General features: G+C 46.2%; 1 protein-coding gene across 1 annotated transcript in view; it reads left to right on the top strand.

Annotated features, from left to right (window-relative positions):
* EMB2785 (elongation factor family protein) overlaps positions 1-19,230 on the top strand; it is a 101,696-nt gene extending 82,466 nt beyond the window's left edge. Inside the window, exons 10-19 of the mRNA XM_086527611.1 lie at positions 3,127-3,190; positions 17,194-17,248; positions 17,360-17,484; positions 17,553-17,626; positions 17,720-17,769; positions 17,852-17,938; positions 18,028-18,078; positions 18,159-18,242; positions 18,576-18,626; positions 18,708-19,230. Of these exons, the coding sequence (XP_086383737.1) occupies positions 3,127-3,190; positions 17,194-17,248; positions 17,360-17,484; positions 17,553-17,626; positions 17,720-17,769; positions 17,852-17,938; positions 18,028-18,078; positions 18,159-18,242; positions 18,576-18,626; positions 18,708-18,791 (725 nt within the window). The 3' untranslated portion in view covers positions 18,792-19,230. The remainder of the gene's footprint in view (positions 1-3,126; positions 3,191-17,193; positions 17,249-17,359; positions 17,485-17,552; positions 17,627-17,719; positions 17,770-17,851; positions 17,939-18,027; positions 18,079-18,158; positions 18,243-18,575; positions 18,627-18,707) is intronic.
* Positions 19,231-21,196: the final 1,966 nt, after the last annotated feature.

The raw sequence follows: 21,196 nt of genomic DNA, 5'->3' as shown, positions 1-21,196 counted from the left end.
CCGGCCATCTTTGTAGAAGGCCGTCTTTCCCTTCTCCCTTGCCGCTTGAATCTCTGGCATTACCTCTCTCATATGTGCAAGCTGTGTAAGAGCGAGGTCATCTTCAAGGAATATGCCCGTTTTCTTTAGTGTAGGGCGCTTCTTCAAGAAGTCCTTCTTTGCCTCCATGGATGGGAAACGGATGATTAAAGCTCTCTGTTTTGAAGTCTCCCCATTGCCTTGTGTCTTCTTCCCTACCCTCCATGCCTTTGTATGAGTAGCCTCACTACCCATCATGCGGAGAAGTTCTTCGACTTCCCCTTTCACATCATCTCGGTCGTTTAGACCGGTTACTCTTATATGCAAGGCTCTAGTTTTCCTTCGCTGCTCTTATTCTAGAGTCATGTTGATGATTGTAGGAGTGGGGACGGATGTGGTTTCTTTCCCTTTCCCTTTCGTTTTCTTAGCGACTTCTATCCATTTCTCGGCCTCATCCGCCTTCTTCTGCGTCTTCGTGATCACATCCGTCCACGAAGACGTCTTTACCACCTTCTGTTTCTCCTCCTCTGTGATCATCCGTACCTGCTCCTTGATGACCTTGATCTCCTCTATCACCGAGGGCTGGAATTTCCCTTCTTCCAGTCCACTGCTTACTCTATCCGCAAGCTCTCGCTTAAGGGCTGTGACCTCTTCTCTAAGTGCTTGCAACTCTGCGTGCAAGTCCTCTTTTTCCTTCTTCCATTGCCCGCCTTCGTTGAGGAACATTTGAAGAAGGTTGGCCTTCTCTTTCCACCATCCCTCCGTCTCTACTTTCCATTCTTTCATCTCCCTTTCCATTTGTGTTATCCGCTTGTTTGTAAGCACAAAGGTTGCCTTCGTATGGAGCTTACATACTGGCGAAACGATCATGGCCTACACTTGCGAAGCGCTCATGGCCTCCATTGGCGATGCGGGTATAGCTCGACGCTCTGGCTCGGCTGAGTCCAGGCAGAGAAGTAATAACCACAACCCGAATGCGGGTATATGCACTACCACAGCCCACTGTGGGACACTCAGTCTGCTCTGCCAAATATACAGAGGCTCAGCCCCATTTTGGTTTATTCACGATACCTGGACCTGCCAATAGAGTCAAGAGCACGCAGCTCCCACGGAGGGTAGCCTCGCGCTCGCACAACCAAGACAGCACGCGGCCCCCTTTGCTGGGTCAGCCCACGGCGAGACAACTCCTACTCTGCCAGAGCCCCCACCGGAGCTCCTTGTGTATACCAAACCTGCTGTGCCCTACAGCATTCGCAATGGGCCTCTGTGCAGCAGCCTAATACAGGCGCCAATGAAAACAGAGGACAGGCCTCCTGCTGCCCCCTGGTCTGCTGAGAGTGTGTCTTGAGAGTTTCACTCGCTGGTCTGCCTGCGCCCCCCCTGCAGGGTGGTCAAGCTTCCTGCCCGACTGTCCCTCCCTCGTGCTCCTGGGCCTGCTTGCGCCCTTCTCTGCCTTACGCGTGGTTCCAGCTCTCCGCCTGGCTCCTTGCCCTGCGTACGGCTCCCTGCCCTGAGTGCGTTTCTCTGCCCTGCGCCCCCTCTGCGACCAGTGCGTGACCTGCACTTGCTGCCCCTGCAGAGTACAGTACCCTGCGACCTTGCTGCTGAAGTCCTACGTGTTGGATGACAGAGACGTGCAGCAGCCCAAAGAGAACCTCAGTTGCTAAGTTTCCAACGGTGCATCCGTTTTGAGAGAGAGATGGAATGAAATGAAATGTTCTCTTAACGTCTTCAAAATGACCTATGAGACCACAAAGTTACAACCTGATGTATTTGATACAATGTCTGAGTACCAAAATAAAAGGAACTGAAAACTAAAAAGCTGAATGCTAAGTCTAAAGCTAAATGCGAGCTAATCAAGTAGCTAAGACTGGGCTGATACAATGTCTGATATACATGATGATACAAGAGCTGGTACAAAATAGTCCTCATGTGGATCACAAGAGGTCCATCATCAGTCGCTGGCGGATCTCATCAATCCCCTCCATGGTCAGTAATCTGACCGGGCGGTGTGCGTGTTGGGCCTAAGTGATCCGAATCCTGTGATGTAGACTCCGTCGATAATGTGTAATCCTCCTCAGTCATGGACGTCTCGATCTCCCTAGCTCAGTCGCTCGATCGATCAATGTGCCTCTGGTGTGAGAAACATGTGAGAGACGACAGCATCTCTCCGTGTCTTCAGGCCAGATTCGTACGGAATGCCACGTTAGCGCTTACGCGATTTGGGGTTCCCTCCGCCATCATTTGATAAATTGGGAGGGGTGAGGTTATTAAACCTGTTACCTAACCCCTTATGGCCTCTTGGCCAGTAACTACAAGTTGAGAGGTCATGCCACGTCACAGACTTGTGACAACCTTCATCATAATCAGCAAGTTTTAGTGCCTTCAACTCACAGGCAGAGTACCTTGATACCGCATTCACCATTAGAGGATAGGAGATCATTATTAAACATTGAGCGAGAACGACTTGGTTGTTTGGCATGGAGAATATCTTATGCTCTAATGCAGCAGCCTAGGAGAGACACTTACATTTGAGCATTGGGATCCTTACCCTCCCATTATCTTTAGTAGATATTACTATATTCAAGTCATGCTTTAGTTCATTATACTTTTAAGGTTTTGCCCTACCCCTGCTTTTCCAGCCTTATTTGCTTTTTTTCAATCTCAGATGATTGCAGCACACAGCTGTATGACGGAAATTGCCAGCATCATTAACCTAGTTTTTAATGACCATGTGAAGGATGGAGTGCTTCAAGTAGTCAATTCCTATCATTTTACATCCTACAGAAATATATGTTGTTTCTTGTTGTTGTTGTATAGAGTAATTAATTCCTGAATGTATTGAGGAGAATCCAGAGTGTCTTTTTAACTCTCGTTGTAAGCTGAGGGGGGAGGGGTTCCAGTTGTGTCACCAGGATTTTGTGACTTTGTATGTGTCAATCAATGGGGTAGGGGTGGATAGAAGCAATGTCTTCATCTTGTGAATAACTGCAGTATTGTTATTTTGCTTTTGTGTCACGCCTTGTAAGATCTTGAAATGTGTCCAAGCTAGCATGCCGTTAATTCTGTTTTGAGATATTGATTGCCATTGTTTATATTATCTTGCAGGAATCTTGATTGAAAATATGCGACGGGAAGGCTTTGAATTGTCGGTATCTCCACCAGCTGTTATGTGAGTCTCTCTCTTTCCTCCCCCCCCCCATCTACACGTACACCATACCATCATATACTTTATCCACCGACCTCCCGATTTAATAGCTCTACAGACGACTCTGCACACGTGGTGTAGAAGAAATCACAGAGGGTCATGCCCATGGAGAGATGAGGACGTCCACCCACTACTCACGTGTGCGGATTCAGCCGTAGTATGACACCAGCTGTGAGAGCCCCGCTCACCAGCCCCATAGTGGATCCACAGAGATGGCACCATTATGCACAGAAACTTTACCATGCACCTAAACAGCTGCAGATACCGGAGCCCTGAGATCCATGTCCTACCAGATCGACGTTCTTTACGGCAGTGATAGTCACCCGTCACTTGCAGTATGGCCGCTCCATAGACGGTATGCAAAGTGAGCACCTCCCCTATGCCACATGCACCCTTGCTCCTGTCATTGGACTATTTTTCAATAGAGCAGTAGTAGAGGGATTACTAGCAGAGTAGACTATGCGAACCATTGTGCCTATCCACGAGTCCGGAGCCACCCTTGACTGTGGCAACTACAAGATTCTCACAGGATGGCTTTAGACGAGCTTTCTCTATTAGGGCCATGTGTTCCCTATAGATTGCCTGTGTATCTTGTCACGTTTATCTCCTAAGGTATATGTACCCTTGCCTCCATGGTTGTGAATATCATTTTTCTTGTCGTATCTTGGACGACTTCATTGGTCTCTTAACTAGTTGATTCAGTCTTTATTAAGTTATGTTTAGCACAGGATGAATGCCACCCTAATCTACCCACCAGAGATGCGAACATTCTCAACTATGGACCCCATCTTCACTCTGCGCTACTTGATTGACCATGCAAAGCGCATTGCTGCTTTGTGGACTTTCTCAAAGGCTTTGATACAGTTCGCCGAGAGAGACTCTTCCAGCGCCTTCTCGGTGTGCCTTCTGAGATGATTTGGGGTAATTATACTTTATGAGTAGGTGACAGACCGAGTACGGTGCTCAAGTGGCATCTCAAAGCCCATTTCTAGCGGAAAGCCCACACTCACAGAGATGTTTGAGTCAAGAGATCAGTGACCAGTTGAGCGGTTTTATACTTCAGATCGAGAGACATCGAGAGGCACTCCTCCAATCACTTTAGTGGACGACGACAGGTGTAACTTAGCGATCTCTTTGGGAGAGCTACTCTAGCCTCTAGGACCCTCTCCTACCACCCAGAGAAGCGTCACAACACTGTAGGCAGAGACTGTTAGAGCTTGCAGACGATCAGAGTACAAGGGTACTGAGGCCAGAGAGTACATTGGGGGAGAACGAAGAGATCCAAGCAGGACATCATAGAGCTAGCCAGAAGCAGGTGGAGTATGCTTTGTCGAACCTTTCAGATATCCTTCGTGGGTTTTGGCCACCGGTGACATGTCAATGCCAAACCTGATCGCGAGAAGGAAGAGTGGATTTGCCACACAAACCTGACACTCAATCAGGGCAAAGTGGCCCAAGCTACGCAGCGCAAATCATAGGACTGTACAGATAGAGATGACGTGGTTCCGTACAGATTGCTAACATGGCAGTTGATATGCCAGAACGTGCCATAACAATTCCTAGGTTGTCCTAAACCTTCATTTTGGCTCAATAGAAAGACGGATAGTGCTCTCAACACCATCAATACGGCCCTATCTAAGAAGTTCACGGCTCTAGAGGTGGAGTTTGCCTCTCTCAAAAGTGAAGTGGCAGCACGAGATGAAGAAATCAACGAATTGTTATGAGCCCGTCTCAAGCTAGAAGAGAGCGAGAGGAGGTGCTCACAATATATAGGATCTTGAGGCTTGATTACAACACTTAATCTTGGTTACAAGACTTAATACTTGATTAACAAACTTGGTTACACAACTTGGATTACAAAGCAAGACTTGATAACAAGACAAGAACTAGACCTCACATGATGTTGGCAAGATTGAGGGGCTTGTAGTCCAAGACCTCTATTTATACTAAGGACTAAGAGGGTTAGGATCCTTCTAGGTTCTTCCTTGTAAGGAGGTTAGAACCTCCTAGGTCCTTCCTTTTGAGTAGGTTAGAAACTTCTAGGTTCTTCCTTCTAGAACCTTCTAGTGATGATGCAAGGAATGACATAACTGACGATGCAAGCAATCTTCTAGAATCTTCCACACCATTCTTCTAGAATCTTCCTAAACCGTCTAGAATCTTCTAGTGCTTTCTTGTAGGAAACTCAAGGAGATTGCCCTCAAGCATCCATGACACAAACTAAAGGAGGAGTTGAGGACATGGGCTCCTAGATCAAGCTTTAAGAAGGAGAAACTCAGCCATCCATGGCAAAATAGCTGAATATCATTAAGGCACAGTTGCTCACCATCCAAGCGGAGGAGAAGAAGGCACGGGAGACCTCTTCAGGGATAGAGGTGCCCAACCACACCAAGAAGCAAGTAGAGGAAATGGACAAATGGATCCAAGTGGCTAAAAAAAGGGAAACATGAAACACCCACTCCCACCTCTATCATGAACATGACAATTGAGGAAGAGTAAAGGAGGTAAGCACGCTCTCTACATGTACGAGTCACGGGTGTGAAGGACATCAACAATGTGGACGAGGAAGTGAAAAGTCTCTATGTACATATGGGAATCATGGAGCCAAAACACACCGGAGTATGGAGAGTGGGAAAAAAAGGAGTAGGTGATGTGGGAACCTCCAAGGAACGTGCTCTAATCATGCGTTTCACTACCATAGAAGAGAGGAAGGACTTCCTTAAAAAGAGGCCTACGCTAAAGCAAACAAGGATTTTCTTGGGAGATGATCTTACATTGTCTCAACTAGCACACATAAAAGAATGCAAGCTTGAGATCTTGGCTGCTAGAGAGAAGAGAAACCTCACTTTCTAAAGAGGAGGCATAGTGATAGTACTTGACAATCGCACCGAATGACGGTGCACGACCTATAGGACCAACCTAAAGCTTGAGGTATGGAATTGCAGTGGCTCATTTTTACGATTGGATGTCGGAGTCTTCAAGGATTCCTTAAGTGGGAAGGATATCATTTTCTATTCAGACGCATCAAAGCCCAAAGAGCACACTCCCGAGGGTGATTGGATACAGATGGGAAAGCGCATGTAGACAAGTGGCTCATAATGAGCATAGTAGCTGAGGATCAGGAGGAGCAGCAATGTTAGTTATGGAGGAGTTACACCCTATTACCAGGTGGTTCGCAGAGATGACAACGCGCGCTATATGTGGGTCAGAGTTAGAGCACAGGAGGGCAGAGCTCTCTACATTGCCAGTGTTGCTTCCCTCCTAGCACATCTCATTATGCTTCACGTAAGGGGTTGTCACCGTACATGATACTAGATGAGGATATTTGGGAGTTCTCAAGAGATGGAGATGTCATCCTACTTTGGGATTTCAATGCTAGGATAACATGTCATCAGACATCTGTTATAGGCTTGGAGGCTCCAAGCGAGAAATCAATAGCAACACACAAACAGAAACTTTAAATCAGTGAAGTTTACTAGATATATATATATATATATATATAGATAGATAGATAGATAGATAGAGAGAGAGAGAGAGAGAGAGAGAGAGAGAGAGAGAGAGAGAGAGAGAGAGAGAGAGAGAGAGAGAGAGAGAGAGAGAGAGAGAGAGATGAAATGAAATGAAATGTTATATTAACGTCTTCAAAAGGCCAAAGTGACGTATGAGACCAAAAAGTTACAATGCGGTGTATCTGATACAAAGTCAGATTTTCATGGTTTTAGGCCCCTTTGCTAGTGCTTCATCAATTCTTTAAGTCGGTAGTCCCACGGCTCATCCTTTGGGTTCAATTCCTCTTGTCCACTCGACCATTTCTCGTATAGTCAGGCATGCCACGTCATCACTTTGTGACATCATGTTTCTTTCACACTTCCAAGGAGATGTTGAGAGAGCTAGAGTGGAGAGGGATGGGGTTCTCTAGGACCTCAGAGGATGTTGAGGAATTTATAGAGTATGGGAGATATCTGATTGAGATGGGCACAACACATGGATTGGCTATTTTGAATGGCCTTGATAGATACTCTGGTTCAGGCAGCTTCACTTGCTTCCCTAATAGACATGGTGCTAGCACCGTGGATTATGTTTGGCTTCCACATCACTTATATACCACGCATTCAGAACTTATCAGTCTCACACAGACCTGTTGGATTGGTTGTAGATCATACTCAAATATCTTTTGTAATAGATTCTACTTACACTATTGGTGGCTTCCATCATGTAGCACATTGCCATCCAAGATACTGCTTCTGTAGAGAGACAAATAGAGTGTATATAGACGAGTTGTATAGTCTTCTAGCACAGGAGAATCCCCATAGACCCTTGTCAGAGCTCACCAAGATATTGAAAGAGAGAGAGACGAGAGACGAGAACCCAACTACAAAGAAAAGTTGGTATGATGATGAGTGTGAGAGGCAAAAACCGCACTACAAAGAGAGGTGGCTTTGGGAGAGAGCACATACGGGCAATGGTGTTTCCTCTTCCGCGGCCTTATACGGCAAAGAAGAGAGCTTTCTTAGCTCACCTTGAGAGAGATATTTCTTAGATACTCTTGAACCAAGACTCTAGGGAGGCTTGACGACTCTTTAGAGAGCACTCTCTTTCTCCAGTCATTACTTCTATAGAGACATGGACACAACATGCATCCTCTCTATACACAGTAGCATAGCAGATACCATTGCCAGACCCGTTGAAGCTGTGTCCTCCCCCTTCTACTTTCTTCATAGCAGAGATGGTGAGCCGAGCCATTGCCAAATTGCACACAGGGGGGGCACAAGATCATGATGGTATAGTGGCAGAGCATTTCATACATGCTAAACATGTTAGGGATCGTATTGATGGTTTGAACTTTGTTGGCCTTCATGTTTAACAGGGCAATGTGTGAGGGGTTTCTTGAGACTTGGAGTACATCTAAGATTGTACCACTACTCAAGTCTAGATATCCAACCCTGCGAACTAGCTATGGCACTATCATGATTGGCCACTCATTGGCCAAGCTATATGCATCTATACTAGAGCATGATTTGAGCGGATGGGTAGAGAGAGAGGGCGTACGAGCTTCACGCTTAGAGCGATCATAGAGGAGGGTAGAGCTCATGGGAGAAGGATTTATTTCAGCTTTGTGGATTTCCACAAAGCCTTTGACACAATCCCGAGAGCCGGGTTGATACAACGACTACATGACTTGGGAGTCTCACAGTAGCTTGTATGGGGGTATCATGGCACTGTATGAGACAGCTATAGGGAGAGTATCAGACCGTGTTCACTTCACTATTGGGGTGAAGTAGGGATGCCCACTTTCTCCAACTTTGTTTGGATTGTATATTGATGGGATTGCTGACCATCTTGTGACTATAGGCAATAGGGGAGCACAGTTGCTAGGTACATGGATACCTCTATTGCTTTATGCCGATGATATTGTGCTTATTTTAAACTCTCCAAAGGGTATGTAGAGACATCTATATGCCTTAAATGCTTATGCACATGGCAGGGTCTCCATCAAACCTTGGCAAAACCAAGGTGATAGTATTCAATACCACAACGCAATGGATCTCGAGATCACCACCTATTTTTACATATGGACATGAGATAGTGGATTATGTAGACTCTTATACCTATCTTGGTGTTGTATTCAGTGGAGCCGCTTTCGCCATGAGAGGTGCTGCAGAGGCGAGCTTGAGGAGGGGATATGCAGCATTAGGAGGACTAGAGAGGATATGATCACAGGTGCAGTTCCAGAGCCACACACTAAGTTGTTACCCTAATATATTGGTCCTTTCCACCATGCTTTATGGAGTGGAGATATGGGGCCTGGCTTGGATCATCATAGTAGATGAGGGCGCACATATGATGGATGGAGATCCATGGAGAGACCACTTGTATCCATGATCTCGAGGGTGATCCGGGTGAAAGCCTCACTGCCATATGAGATTATCAGAGTGGAGATGAGCACACAACCAAATGTTGTGGAGGCTCTTGCTAGATCAATGTCTTTCATTCATAGGACATGGGAGCTACCACACAACATATATGCACGACTAGCGCTTTAGTCATCGCGACAACTGGCCAATGAGAGTGATACTTCATGTTGGTTTGGAGAGATATCATCTTGGTTTGAGCTACATGGATTTAGTATGGACAAGCTGCCCCCTTTTCAATATTCCCTATATGCACCATCCCTCACCCTCACACACTCACAAATTAGCAGGATTATCAAACATGATCTCATTCAGCTGGATACTAGGACTTGGTTGTCTACGTCACGTGAGTTGGGGATGAAGGTGACTTTTTATTGAGACCATCTTCTCTGGACATCAGATGATGGGTTTATCTCACACCCCAAGTATGTGGACATCCAACTATCTCATGGCATTAGATGTGTCATTGGTTAGCTACGCACGTCATCTCACGAGTTGGAGACTAGCCCTTAGAGGAGAGAGATAGCCAGAGACAGAGGGGCACTATATCTACTGATGCACAACTTACTATGAGATGCGTGAGCGTGTTCGTTGCTTATTTAGAGAGGGCTTTGGTCCCCTATTCTGTATCATGGATTACTATGATCAGAGGTGCCAAGGTGTCTTCTTGCCGAAGATACGTAGACTCAGAGAGACTACCCTTAGGAGCAGAGGACCCACACATAGAGGACCCATATAGAGCCAAATAACTATTTTTTGCATAGAAACTACTCATGATGGCCCACCACAGGTTGCAGTCTCACACCCTCATTGGGGCATTCTTCTTGATCGAGCCATCCAACTTGGCCGCTCACGACGGCCGAGGATGCGAGGATCTTCACACCGTGCTACCGTAGATGAGGTCTACATCAGAGGCTACGGAGCATCATTAAGTGACATGGAGCATGCCCTCCGCGAGAGCTGACCATGGAGGAAATTGAGGCCATACTACAGAGACCCATGAGAGAGCTCATGGGTGATCACCATTGTCGACTTTCCCCACTATGCACCTCATTAGCCCTCATGTGATTGTACCCATCCCCATATGTTTTGAGTTGAAGTGTTATGTGATGAGGATGTAAGTCAGGGTTACATACCTACCCATTCTAGGTACCCTCATTAATTTTTATCTGTATGTTCCTCTGACAGGGCATTAGTCACACATGGATGTAACCTTTTGGTCTTACCGGTCATTTTGGCTTTTTGAAGACGTTAATATGAGTTCCGTGGCCGCTTTCACTGCTTGTTCAGAGAGGGTTTCGGGCCTCTTTCTAGAGTCATGAGATACCCAGACCAGAGATGCCTAGACCTGCTTTTACTCGAGCTGCACAGACACATGGAAAGCTTGCTGAAGACATCAGGGGAGAGCCAGTCTCAAAGCCATACACATACTATATCACATGTAACTTTGGTAGCGTAGGTCATATTTGACCTTCGAGGACGATAATAAAAAATCTCTCTCTCTCTCTCTCTCTCTCTCTCTCTCTCTCTCTCTCTCTCTCTCTCTCTCTCTCTCTCAGCCCCCACCTGCCCGCCCAACCCCTCTCCCCCAGATTTGTGTCAAGATTGTGAAGGCTCGTCATAGGCAGCAATGGAATTGTTTCGAGCATGCCTGACTTCTCTAAGGATTTGGCGTCATCCTCTTGGTGTACGACAAGCTCAATATTCACGTCAGCTTTGGAAGGGTTGTTCTTGAGTTTCAACAATGAGGTCTCCTTTTCTTGGGCATTGCCTATAGGGTGCTACCACTCAAGGAGAGGGGTACAAGTACTTTATGCGAAGCCTCACACGAGGTGCCTGAGGATGAACCAATTAGCTGAGCTGGGGGATGACAATATTTATGAAACCCCGCCTAAATGGAAAGCGACATTTAGGCGAAGGATTCGAGAGAGCACACTATCGCTAGGTTTTGTGAGAGCGGAGGAACTTTCTAGAGTCAAAGATGACTTAATGTATGAGCAAGGACTAAGGCGGAGCTGAGTGTTTTGAGGGGTGACATTGAAAAAGAGATGTATGCAAATGCGGAGACTAACAAAAAAGTATGTATGCAAATATGAAGAAAGAGTTGGACAAAAGAGATGCTTGGTAAGCATGACGAGATGTAAAGATTATTGAAGGTCGGCAGAAGTGAATGTAATGGAATGTGTGGTGCAAAAAAGATGAGAGGATGCACTGGTTGCTTTTGAATCCTAGAAATCAAAATGGAAGAACACATGAATGAAAAGGATGCATTGATCGACGCACTTAAGGGAGAACTCGCAGCTTGTAAAAATACCCTTGTAAAGGAGGGAGAAAATCAACCCTCCATGATATAGCTCGAAAGGATTAAGGTGTTGGTAAACACTCTATGTGAAGAGGAAGAGGAGAAGGCACGAACAACCTTTTCATGGGTGGAGCATATATTTAAAACACTAGAGAAGTGGATCGAGGACACAAAGAAAGGAAACGATAGGATGCATGAAGCCACACCGACATCCACTATTATCAAAATGACAATTGAGGAGGAGCAAAAGAGGAAGAGTAGAGCCCTTAGTGTGCATGTTACAGGTCTCTAAGACAACGGAAATGTAGAAGAAGAAGTGAAAGAACGTTTGAAGCGCATGGGTATTTCTTAACCCACACACACAGGTGCTTGGAGAGTGGAAAAGAAAGGATGTTCCAAGGAAAGAGCACTCATTATGTGTTTCCCTAAGTTGGAAGCCAGGAAGGAATTCGTGGAGAAGAGACCACCACTCAAGCAAATTGGGATATTTTTGGGTGATGACTCTAATACAAGTAGCACAATGCAAGAGCTGATGCCAGAGATCAAGGTAGCAAGAGAGAAAGGAAAAATTGCTTTCTACAGAGAAGGAAGAGTTGTGGTTTTGGAAAGACGCATCGCATGATGGTGCGAGACATATGGGACCAACCTTGAAATGGCAGCATGGAATTGTAATGGATCAATGAAGTTGGATGTAGGCGCATTTGAGGATAGCATCAAGGGACGAGACATTATTTTTTACTCGGAGATGCATTAGACTCTTGGTGGCACAAGACCTAGAGTGACGGGATATCATTGGGAGACTACTTGTAGACATGCATAGAGGGCATGGGTCAAGAGGTGTGGCAGTCCTATTCAGGGAGGAGCTTCAGCCCCTCATTCGTCCTATTGTTACATGCTGATGACGTTGTGTTGATTTCTGACTCCCTAGAGGGGATACAATGTCACTTAGATGCTTTGTACACATTTGCTCATGATAGTGGATTGTCTGTTAACCTGGGGAAAACCAAGGTTATGGTGTTAAACACCACACCACAGTGGTCAGGAGGTCAGCACCCATATTCACATGGCAAGGAGATGGTTGAGTATACAAATGCATACACCTATCTTGGGGTAGGCTTCAATGGACCGGTGTTTTTATTGAGGAAAGCAGTAGAGACTAGACTGACAAGAGCTTATGCAGTCTTGGGAGGATTGGAGAGGATGCGTTCGTTCCACGAACCTCGAAAAGCGCTCGCTTTTTGACTCTCTAGTGGCTATGCTCTACAGAGTCCATATATGGGGACCCTCAATGGACCACCATGGCAGATCTGGTAGCACTGATGGATGGAGATGGATGGAGAGACCTTTAGTCTCTATGATCTCTCTGATGATTCGGGCCAAGGCCTCTGTGTCACATGAGATTATTCGAGTGGAGCTAGCTGCCCCCCCTCTCGTGGTCGAGGCATTTTCTAGATCAATATCCTTCATGCATAGTTTATGGGCCCTTGAGTCATCCCGATAGCTAGCGCTACATCATGGTTTCAGTCACATGGTTTCAACATGGATAGATTGCCTCCATTCCAATTCTCCTTGGACGCACCCTTCCTATCTCTCACACGGATAGAGATCACTAGACTCATACGTCAGGATCTGATTCAGCTAGATACCAAGAGCACATGGATACAACCGACACAGGAATTGGGACACAAAGATGTCTTGCTATAGAGAGCATCTTCTCCAACTAACAGAGGATGGATATGTGATCATACCTGCCTATATGGACACTGATTTATCAAATGGGATACGATGTGCTATTGATTAGATGTGCACATCATCGCATCAGTCAGAGATTGAGACATACAGATTTAGTAGAGTACCAGTAGAGGCCAATATTTTCCAATTGTGTCGTATAGAGCTAGAGACAGAGTTACATTACATTTGTCAATGTCCGATCTACTATGAGATATGAGGCCGCTCTCATTGTCTATTCAGAGAGGGCTTTGGACTGTGGTACAGTCATGGGATATCAAGATGAGAGATGCCTCTGGTTGTTTTTGCTACAGTTGCGCCGACACAGGGACATTCTCTTGAGGAGATCAGGCAGCGGGAGATTATATCAGAGGTATATTAGTTGACAGAGCCATTGAGCTCGGGAGAGCTAGACGCCCACGTGTACGAGGGCGACCACGACATCGAGGGAGGCTCCATCAGAGGATCAAGTCTATTCTAGCACGACATGGGAGACATCGAGTACGACTATTTACAGAGGCGGACATTGACGATGCTCTTCAGTGATCGATGCAATACTTTCTCGGACAATGCCCGATACTGGGCATCCTTGGACATTGATGATGATTTTAGTTTTTCACTTCACTTCATTTTTATTTTGTACCCAGACATTGTATTAGATCCACAAAGATTGTATGAGTTTTGTCTCATAGGTCATTTTGGCCTTTTGAGGATGTTTAATATAACATTTCATCTCTCTCTCACTCTCTCTCTCTCTCTCTCTCTCTCTCTCTCTCTCTCTCGCATCTCTCTTATTAAGTAAAAGGAACCTTGTGTATGTGTGGAGCACTCAACCTGAGCTATCACCATCAACACTTCTGTTGCACCTAACATTGGTATCAGAGATCTTTGGCACCGATTTGATATCACCACTCAAGAAAAGAACCTAAAGATCCACATGATTTTTTTTGCTTGTATGAGATTTGGCGTGTTGATCTCTCTAATCTGTCCTGTAAGGAGCGGCAGGTAATCAAGAAAAGAAGGGCTTGTCCAGACTCCAGCCTCCCCATAGATCTTCACTGCCACTCATTGAGAGCTGACCTTGGGAGCCAATCGATGTGAGTTGGGAAAAGGTAACCTTGGCGTGAGCGCAAGGCCACAAGGGGTGCACCCACAGGAAAGAGTTGAACATAAGTAAAGAGAAAAGCCTTCTTAAGGGCAAATTCTAAGGAGTATCAAGGATCTAGTACCGCAATACGAGAGTGCCACAGAAACTCATCGAGAGCGGACCCTGCGAGCCAATTGATGTGAGGTGGGAAAAGGTAACCTTGGTGTGAGTGCAAGGCCACAAGGGGTGTACCCGTAGGAAGGAGTTGAATGTGGGTAAAGAGAAAAGACTTCTCAAGTGCAGTTTCTAAGGAGTATCAAGGATCACCGCAATACCAGAGTACCACAGTATCCTAGTACCCCTATGGATGGTCATCATCCGAAGCATAATGGATATTTCGTGTGAAGGTGATGTATTTGAAGTTGGAGAAGAAGTTTGTACACTAGAAGGGTTGTTCATGGTTGCTCCTCCGTCCCCATCCTCGCCATGGGTTGCACTGACCTCTATGGAGGCTTTGATTAAGTTGATGGTGGAGATGATGCTACAAGAAGGGGCTTAGCAGGCCTAACGCGAAGCTCAATGTGTACATCGAGGAGCAGCGCCACGAGTTTGCCTACCATCGTCAGGCATCTCTCTGGACCCAGGTGGGTGACAGAGTTTCTAGAGAGTTTTCTGAGATGGTGGGTCCGCACCATCCGCATACCTGTGTTTGCGAGTTGAGGAGACAGGATGGGTCGGTGGCAGTAGCTACTGACTTTTACTGTGAGCTGCTCTCAATCGAGCTGTAGTCAGAGTGCCGAGAGGCATGCAGACAGCAAGTGTGGGCATAGATGCCTTGCCTTGTCATTAAGGAGATGCGACAGATGCTTGAGAGTCCTTCCAGAGGAGCTTCAGGCGGCTCTCAGGGCACTCCCTCAGGGTTGTAAGGTGCTTGGATAGACCAGCACATTTTGCACACTAGGGAGATGCCTCATAGCATGAGCGAGGGTTTGATCTACCTGATCCCCAAGGAGGGGGGATCTCCATATGAGATTTGGCAGTGGCATCCCATCATCATTCTAAACTCAGCCTACAAAATTCTTGGGAAGGCTCTGAGTTTGAGAATTTAGCCACTCCTTGAGAGCATCATACATGAGACTCGGACAAGTTTGGTCAAGGAGCGTATTATCCTTGACAACATCTTCACCTTTTGGAAGGAAAATTCCCTTGCCCACCTGCAAGGAGAGGATCTTGTGGTGCTTCTTGACTTTGAGAAGACCTATGACAGAGTTGACTGGGACTTCCTTGAGGGCACTATGCACAGGACGGGTCTTTCAGATGCATGGATCAGTAGGGTGTCTGCTCTCTACAGGTGTGCTCACAGTCAGGTGTTGCTAAAGAGGTCGAGGGGAATGCTTCATGCTTACACGCTCAGTACGGCAGGGCTGGCCTCTTGCCCCCTTCCTGTTTCTTTTCTACGTAGAGGCAATGAGCAGACTTCTGGCCTCACAAGAGGTTGGTTTGCATGGCCTCCAGTTACCCATTCGATGAGAGGAGCTTTTGGAGGTTGAGTTTGCTGATGACTCAAGCCAATTGGCAAAGGTGTGAGCAAGCCTCCGAGGTGTTTTGCTATGCGTCGGGAGCATTGATCAACTAGCGAAAGACAGTGGCTTTTTTAATTTGGTGATGCTCCCATGACTGACTGAATGCCTCGAAAAGGGTTTCGTTGGATCCCTCCAAGGACGCCCGTTCTCACTTGGGCTGCCAGGTTGGCTTGGACTTGTCACCAGAACAGCAGACTGCACCCCTCCTCCTAGCCATCAAGAGGAAGCTTTGGCATTGGAGCTTGGCACGACTATCTCTTGCTGGCAGGGCTGTTGTGGCCAACCAGGTGCCCTTGGCCACCATGTGGTACATCACATCTTGCTGGATTTTCTCAAGTTCTTGCATCAGCCAGCTTGAGAGCAAGGTAAGGTGATGACCTGCCAGGAGACTTTGACCCGAGTCGACTGCGTGTCTCTCCTTGTCCACAGAAGGGGGTTGGGAATCATCGATCTAGCACAACAGAGTAGAGCCCTCAGGAAGCTCATAGTCAGAGGTGTTCTTTTAGGGGAGGAGCTCTGGAAGGAGCTGTTGCTACACCGGATTAGAGGCTGAGTTCCACAGACGGGTGGCCACTGCAGCCCCTCCACTCGATGGATTTTTACAGAGATGCGCAGAGTAGGCCCAAGCAGGAGATGGGAGGACCGTTTCGCGTTGAGATTACTTCGCAGCTGAGGGGGGTACTTGAGCAGCATCAGCCCACATGCACTGAGGAGCGCTTGAGGCAGCCTCTTACATGGAACAAGTTGGTCAGTACACAGCGAGGTCACATGGTTGGCAGTAGACCCCATGTCTCATGGGGTCCCATGGCAGAGGGTCCAACCTCACCATGGGAGATTGGTTGCAAATTACACCACTTCCCGAGGATAGTCAGAGCATCCAGCTGCGTGGCATGAGGGGGGTATAGAGCATGTGTCAGGACATTGTCGAGGCTATACCAGCAGAGTGGCACACGCCTCTCAAGCCGACGGCTCTGAGCTGGATGGGGGTCTTGCCTAGAGGTCCTTATCGCAGTTAGGACCTGCTCAGACTCTCAGGCCTTTGCATGTTCTTTGAGGTTCAGTGAGAGGGTCGCCTCCACAAAGTTACTACTGAGGCACCAGATGTAGCAGAGTGCTATTTCCAGCAGATTGGCGTTGTGGACAGTATTGATCTGAAAGTAAGTGGCTCGACAACTCATGCACGATTTAGATATTTCATGCTGGTGTTAATTCATCCGTCACATGATGCTGGTATGATTGTGATTCACCAAAGAGACAAAAATGAGTATGATTGTGTGACTATCTTCTGAGGTAGTGTGTTTGCATGGGTCCCAAGACAAGAGTCTTATCTTACAAGCTCCCTTTTTGTTTTGCAGGTACAAGATTGTTGATAATGTCAAGCTTGAACCTGTAGAAGAGGTCATAATAGAGGTGTGTTTTTTGATTACTTGCATGGTCGACTTATGTTAAGCTGTTATATGTACACAAGGTTGTGTGAAACCATCATCTGAAATTCATACATTTGGTATATTGCTCTAAAAGGTTGATGATGAGCATTCTGGAACAGTAATTGAGAGTATGTCTCATAGACGTGGAGAATTGCTCGATCAGGCCCCATGTGCCGAAACCCCGGGAAGAACTCGCCTTACTTTTTCCTGCCCCTCACGGTTTGTATCTACTCATGTATAGCAAGGACTGACATTTTGTATTCATTCTAAAGTAAATTTTCTTGTAGGGGCCTTGTGGGATATCGCAGTGTCTTTAACACAGAAACTCACGGAACAGGATTTATGCACAGAGCTTTCCTGAGTAAGGGGCTTCAAATTAGCAGCTTTTAACAGTTTGAAAATGGATTGTTCTGCTGTTAGCTTCTCATGTGGGTAATGAGTTGAAATACTGCAGACTATGAAAACTATCGGGGGCCACTTGGTAATGTGAGAAAGGGTGTTCTGGTAAGAATTTATGGTGGCTTTCATAGTAGGATTTACTCTTTCTTGTGGGGTTTAGATAGATTAACAGCTTCAATGATCGCAGGTTTCTATGGCTCCTGGAACAATTACAGCCCATGCTTTGATGAATCTTGAAGCACGAGGCATCTTATTTGTGCAACCTGGCCAGGAGGTCGAGCTTAACACTGGCCATCCTTTCTGTTGCTCTTTTGTTGCATGTTTTTGTACCCATTAACTTATCTTCTTTATCTGAAATCACAGACCTACAATGGCATGATTATTGGTGAGTATTCACGTGACTCTGACCTAGAGGTAAGAATTTGACATTGTTTTCTGATAGTTTTGGTTTCTGCTTGTCTAGACTCTAGAGTTTCTCAACTTTCTTGCTACAGGTGAACCCAGTGAAGACAAAGGAGCTAACCAATGTACGAGCAGCATGCAAAGATGAAAATGTTCGCCTTTCCCCTCCCAGACAGGTACTTCCTCTTTTGAAAACTACCAAGTGGTTACAGGTTAGGTGTCAAACCTCTTTGGGTGGGATTATATGTATCACAAGAATGTGATGGTTGAACAAAATATTCTGCCAATTCTTTCAAATTAGGTGATCGGTGATGTATTTTTTTTGTCTGATATCATGCACTTGGTGGGCATGTGAAAGGTATTCATAACTGATAAAAAGGGATTTTTCTTTACTGAAGTGGGGTCTGGGGAGGTGGAGCTAGAGTGCACTAGCACTGCTGAAATGTGTTGGGTTATTATCTCTAGCTGTTATATGGCATTTACTGACGTTGGTCTGCGTATATCTCCAGATTTCACTTGAAGAAGCGATTGGCTATGTGGCATCTGATGAGTTGATTGAGGTAACCTTTGTCAATGGAGCTTCTTGAATTGAAGCACAGATGAATTCTGTTATGAAATCTGTCATTATTGATGTGAACCAGGTTACCCCAAAGGTTGTTCGCTTGCGCAAAAAGTATCTTGATGCCAACAAAAGGAGAGCTTTTCGACGCACAGGGAGAGAGTAATCACAAAGTCATGTAGTAAAATACCTACTTGCTACATGACTATACATACCTATGTTACTAGCTTGATTTCGATCGACAAAACATACATATACAGATAACCATAATCATCAAAATGGTTATTGACGAAGAGAACCTGACTACATGGAGAGCATCCCAGCATTGAGCCTTTTGCTCCTGGGATTTTTTCTGCTGCTCTCAGATGTACAGATGTCATGGTGATTACTTTTGAGTTGGCTTCTCGCCTATACGAAAAGTGAATAGAGAAATGGAAAGGAGACTCCGAGCAGGCTTTTTTGTTCTCTTTATACGTTTCCTCATATATCATAGCAAGCATTTTAACCTGGCATTCCCAGCTGTGGGCATTCATTGTATCTGTATCAATAATAGTATAGATGTCTATTTGGCCTTTTGAAGACGATAATACAACATTTTATCTCTCTCTCTCTCTCTCTCTCTCTCTCTCTCTCTCTCTCTCTCTCTCTCTGTGTGTGTGTGTGTGTGTTTTGGGGGGGGGGGCAGGGCAAAGGCTGTACATCACTAGCACAAAGAAGCTTATGCAAAGATTATGAGCAATGGCTAGGCCATGACATCCTGAATAGCTGCAGAGATACCCCATAATTGCATAAGCACGAGTAGGGTTTCATGGAATTTGATGATCATAAGATCTTGACTAAAATTCCAAATTGTGACCACTTTGGACACGAGAGGAGAGGGGGTAGGTGACATGATGACAGCGGGAGTCGTGTTCTCTGTAGAAGAGGTATAAGGAAGAACCATGAGCTCTTGCTAGTAGTTTCAAAGAGCTCCAGGTACCCCTTTACTTGCTTGGGTGTGCAAACACACAAGAGATGCAGCATAATGAGGGCGGAGGATCACCAGTGATATTAGAGGCTAAATCACAGGAGATCCAACATCGATCACTGGCAGATTTCATCAATCTCCTCCATGGTCAGTATTCTGACCGGGCATCGTGCAAAAGTGATCCGAATCCTTTGATTCAGGTTTCCTTTGATGCTTTGTTGTCCTTCGCAGTTTGGGGTGTCTGGATCTCGGCTCGGTCGATCAGCGTGCCTCTGGTACGAGGAGAATGTGGACTCGGTTGTGGTAGTAGCTCCTCCGGTTGTCCAATGTCTGTTCTAAAGGAATTTGTGATCGTCTCTGAGACTAGCTAGTCTCTCCTCTCATCAAGCTCTCTTTGTGTCTGCGCAGCTCAAGTAGAAACAAACCCAGGCATCTCTGGTCCTCGTATCCCATGACTCTAGAGAGTGGTCCAAAGCCCTCTCTGAACAAGCAGTGAAAGCGGCCTCGTATCGCATAGTAGATTGGGCAATGGCATGTGTAGTGCAACTCTGTGTCAGGCTCCATGTGACTCCGTTGGTACTCTATTGTATCTCGGAGTCTCGACCCAAAGCTAGTGTGAAGATGTGCGTATCTGGTCAATAGCACATCAAATCCCATGAGACCAGTGGGTGTCCATGTATTTGGGTCTTGTCACTGTCCTCCGTCAGTTGGAGAAGATGCTCTTTGAAGAAAGCCATCTTCGTGCCCAACTCCTTCGTTGGCTGTATTTATGTCCTCTTGGTGTCTAGCTGAGTCAGGTCTTGGCAGATGAGACTAGTGATCTTGGATTGTGTAAGAGTCAGTGCATCCAATGAGCACTAGAAGGGAGGCAATCTGTTGATGCTTAACCCATGTGCTTGGAACCATGATGTCATCTCCCCATACCAGCATGTTGTATCTCCCTGCACGGCTATTTGTCGAGAGGACTCAAGTGCTAGGCGGGCATATCTGTCTCTGGGAAGTTTCTATGGGGCGGTTTATGAAGGAGACTGATCTTGCGAGCACCTGAACTACTAATGGGGGGGCAACTAGCTTTGCTCGAATAATGTCACGTGGTACTGAAACCTTGGCTCTAATAAGCCGCGAGATCATAGAGACTAGAGGCTTCTCCATGTCCCCCCATCCATCAGTGCGGCCTGACCTCCCATGATTATCCAATGAGGGTCCCCAAATCTCAGCTCCATAGAGCAATGTGGAAGCCACGGAAGTGTCAGAGAGCTAGACCTTCATCCGAGGCTCCTGAAACTGAACCGATGAACACATCCTCTCCAATCTACCCAATGTTGCATGGGCTCTGGTCAGTCTAGTCTATGTCGCTCTTCTCAGTGAAAATCTTGGTCCACTAAAGACCACCCCAAGGTAAGTGTAAGCATATGTATATTTCACTCTCTCTTAGTCAGTGTAGTAGTAAGCTCCTCCAACGGTTTCCCTGGCTCCTCAATGCACAGGCGTTTGTAGATCCCATCTATGTATATAGAGTCCGTCTCCCGTGTAGCGAGCATGGGTTGTAACCCGTGGCCTATGTGCTACACTAAACTGGAAAGAGATGGTCATCGACACAAGAG

The sequence above is a fragment of the Adiantum capillus-veneris genome, chromosome 13 (assembly GCF_014529385.1).
Source record: "Adiantum capillus-veneris isolate H3 chromosome 13, ASM1452938v2, whole genome shotgun sequence".
Taxonomy (NCBI): Eukaryota; Viridiplantae; Streptophyta; class Polypodiopsida; order Polypodiales; family Pteridaceae; genus Adiantum; species Adiantum capillus-veneris.
The sequence above is the reverse complement of the archived record's forward strand: the minus strand, read 5'-3'. Positions and strand labels throughout refer to the sequence as shown.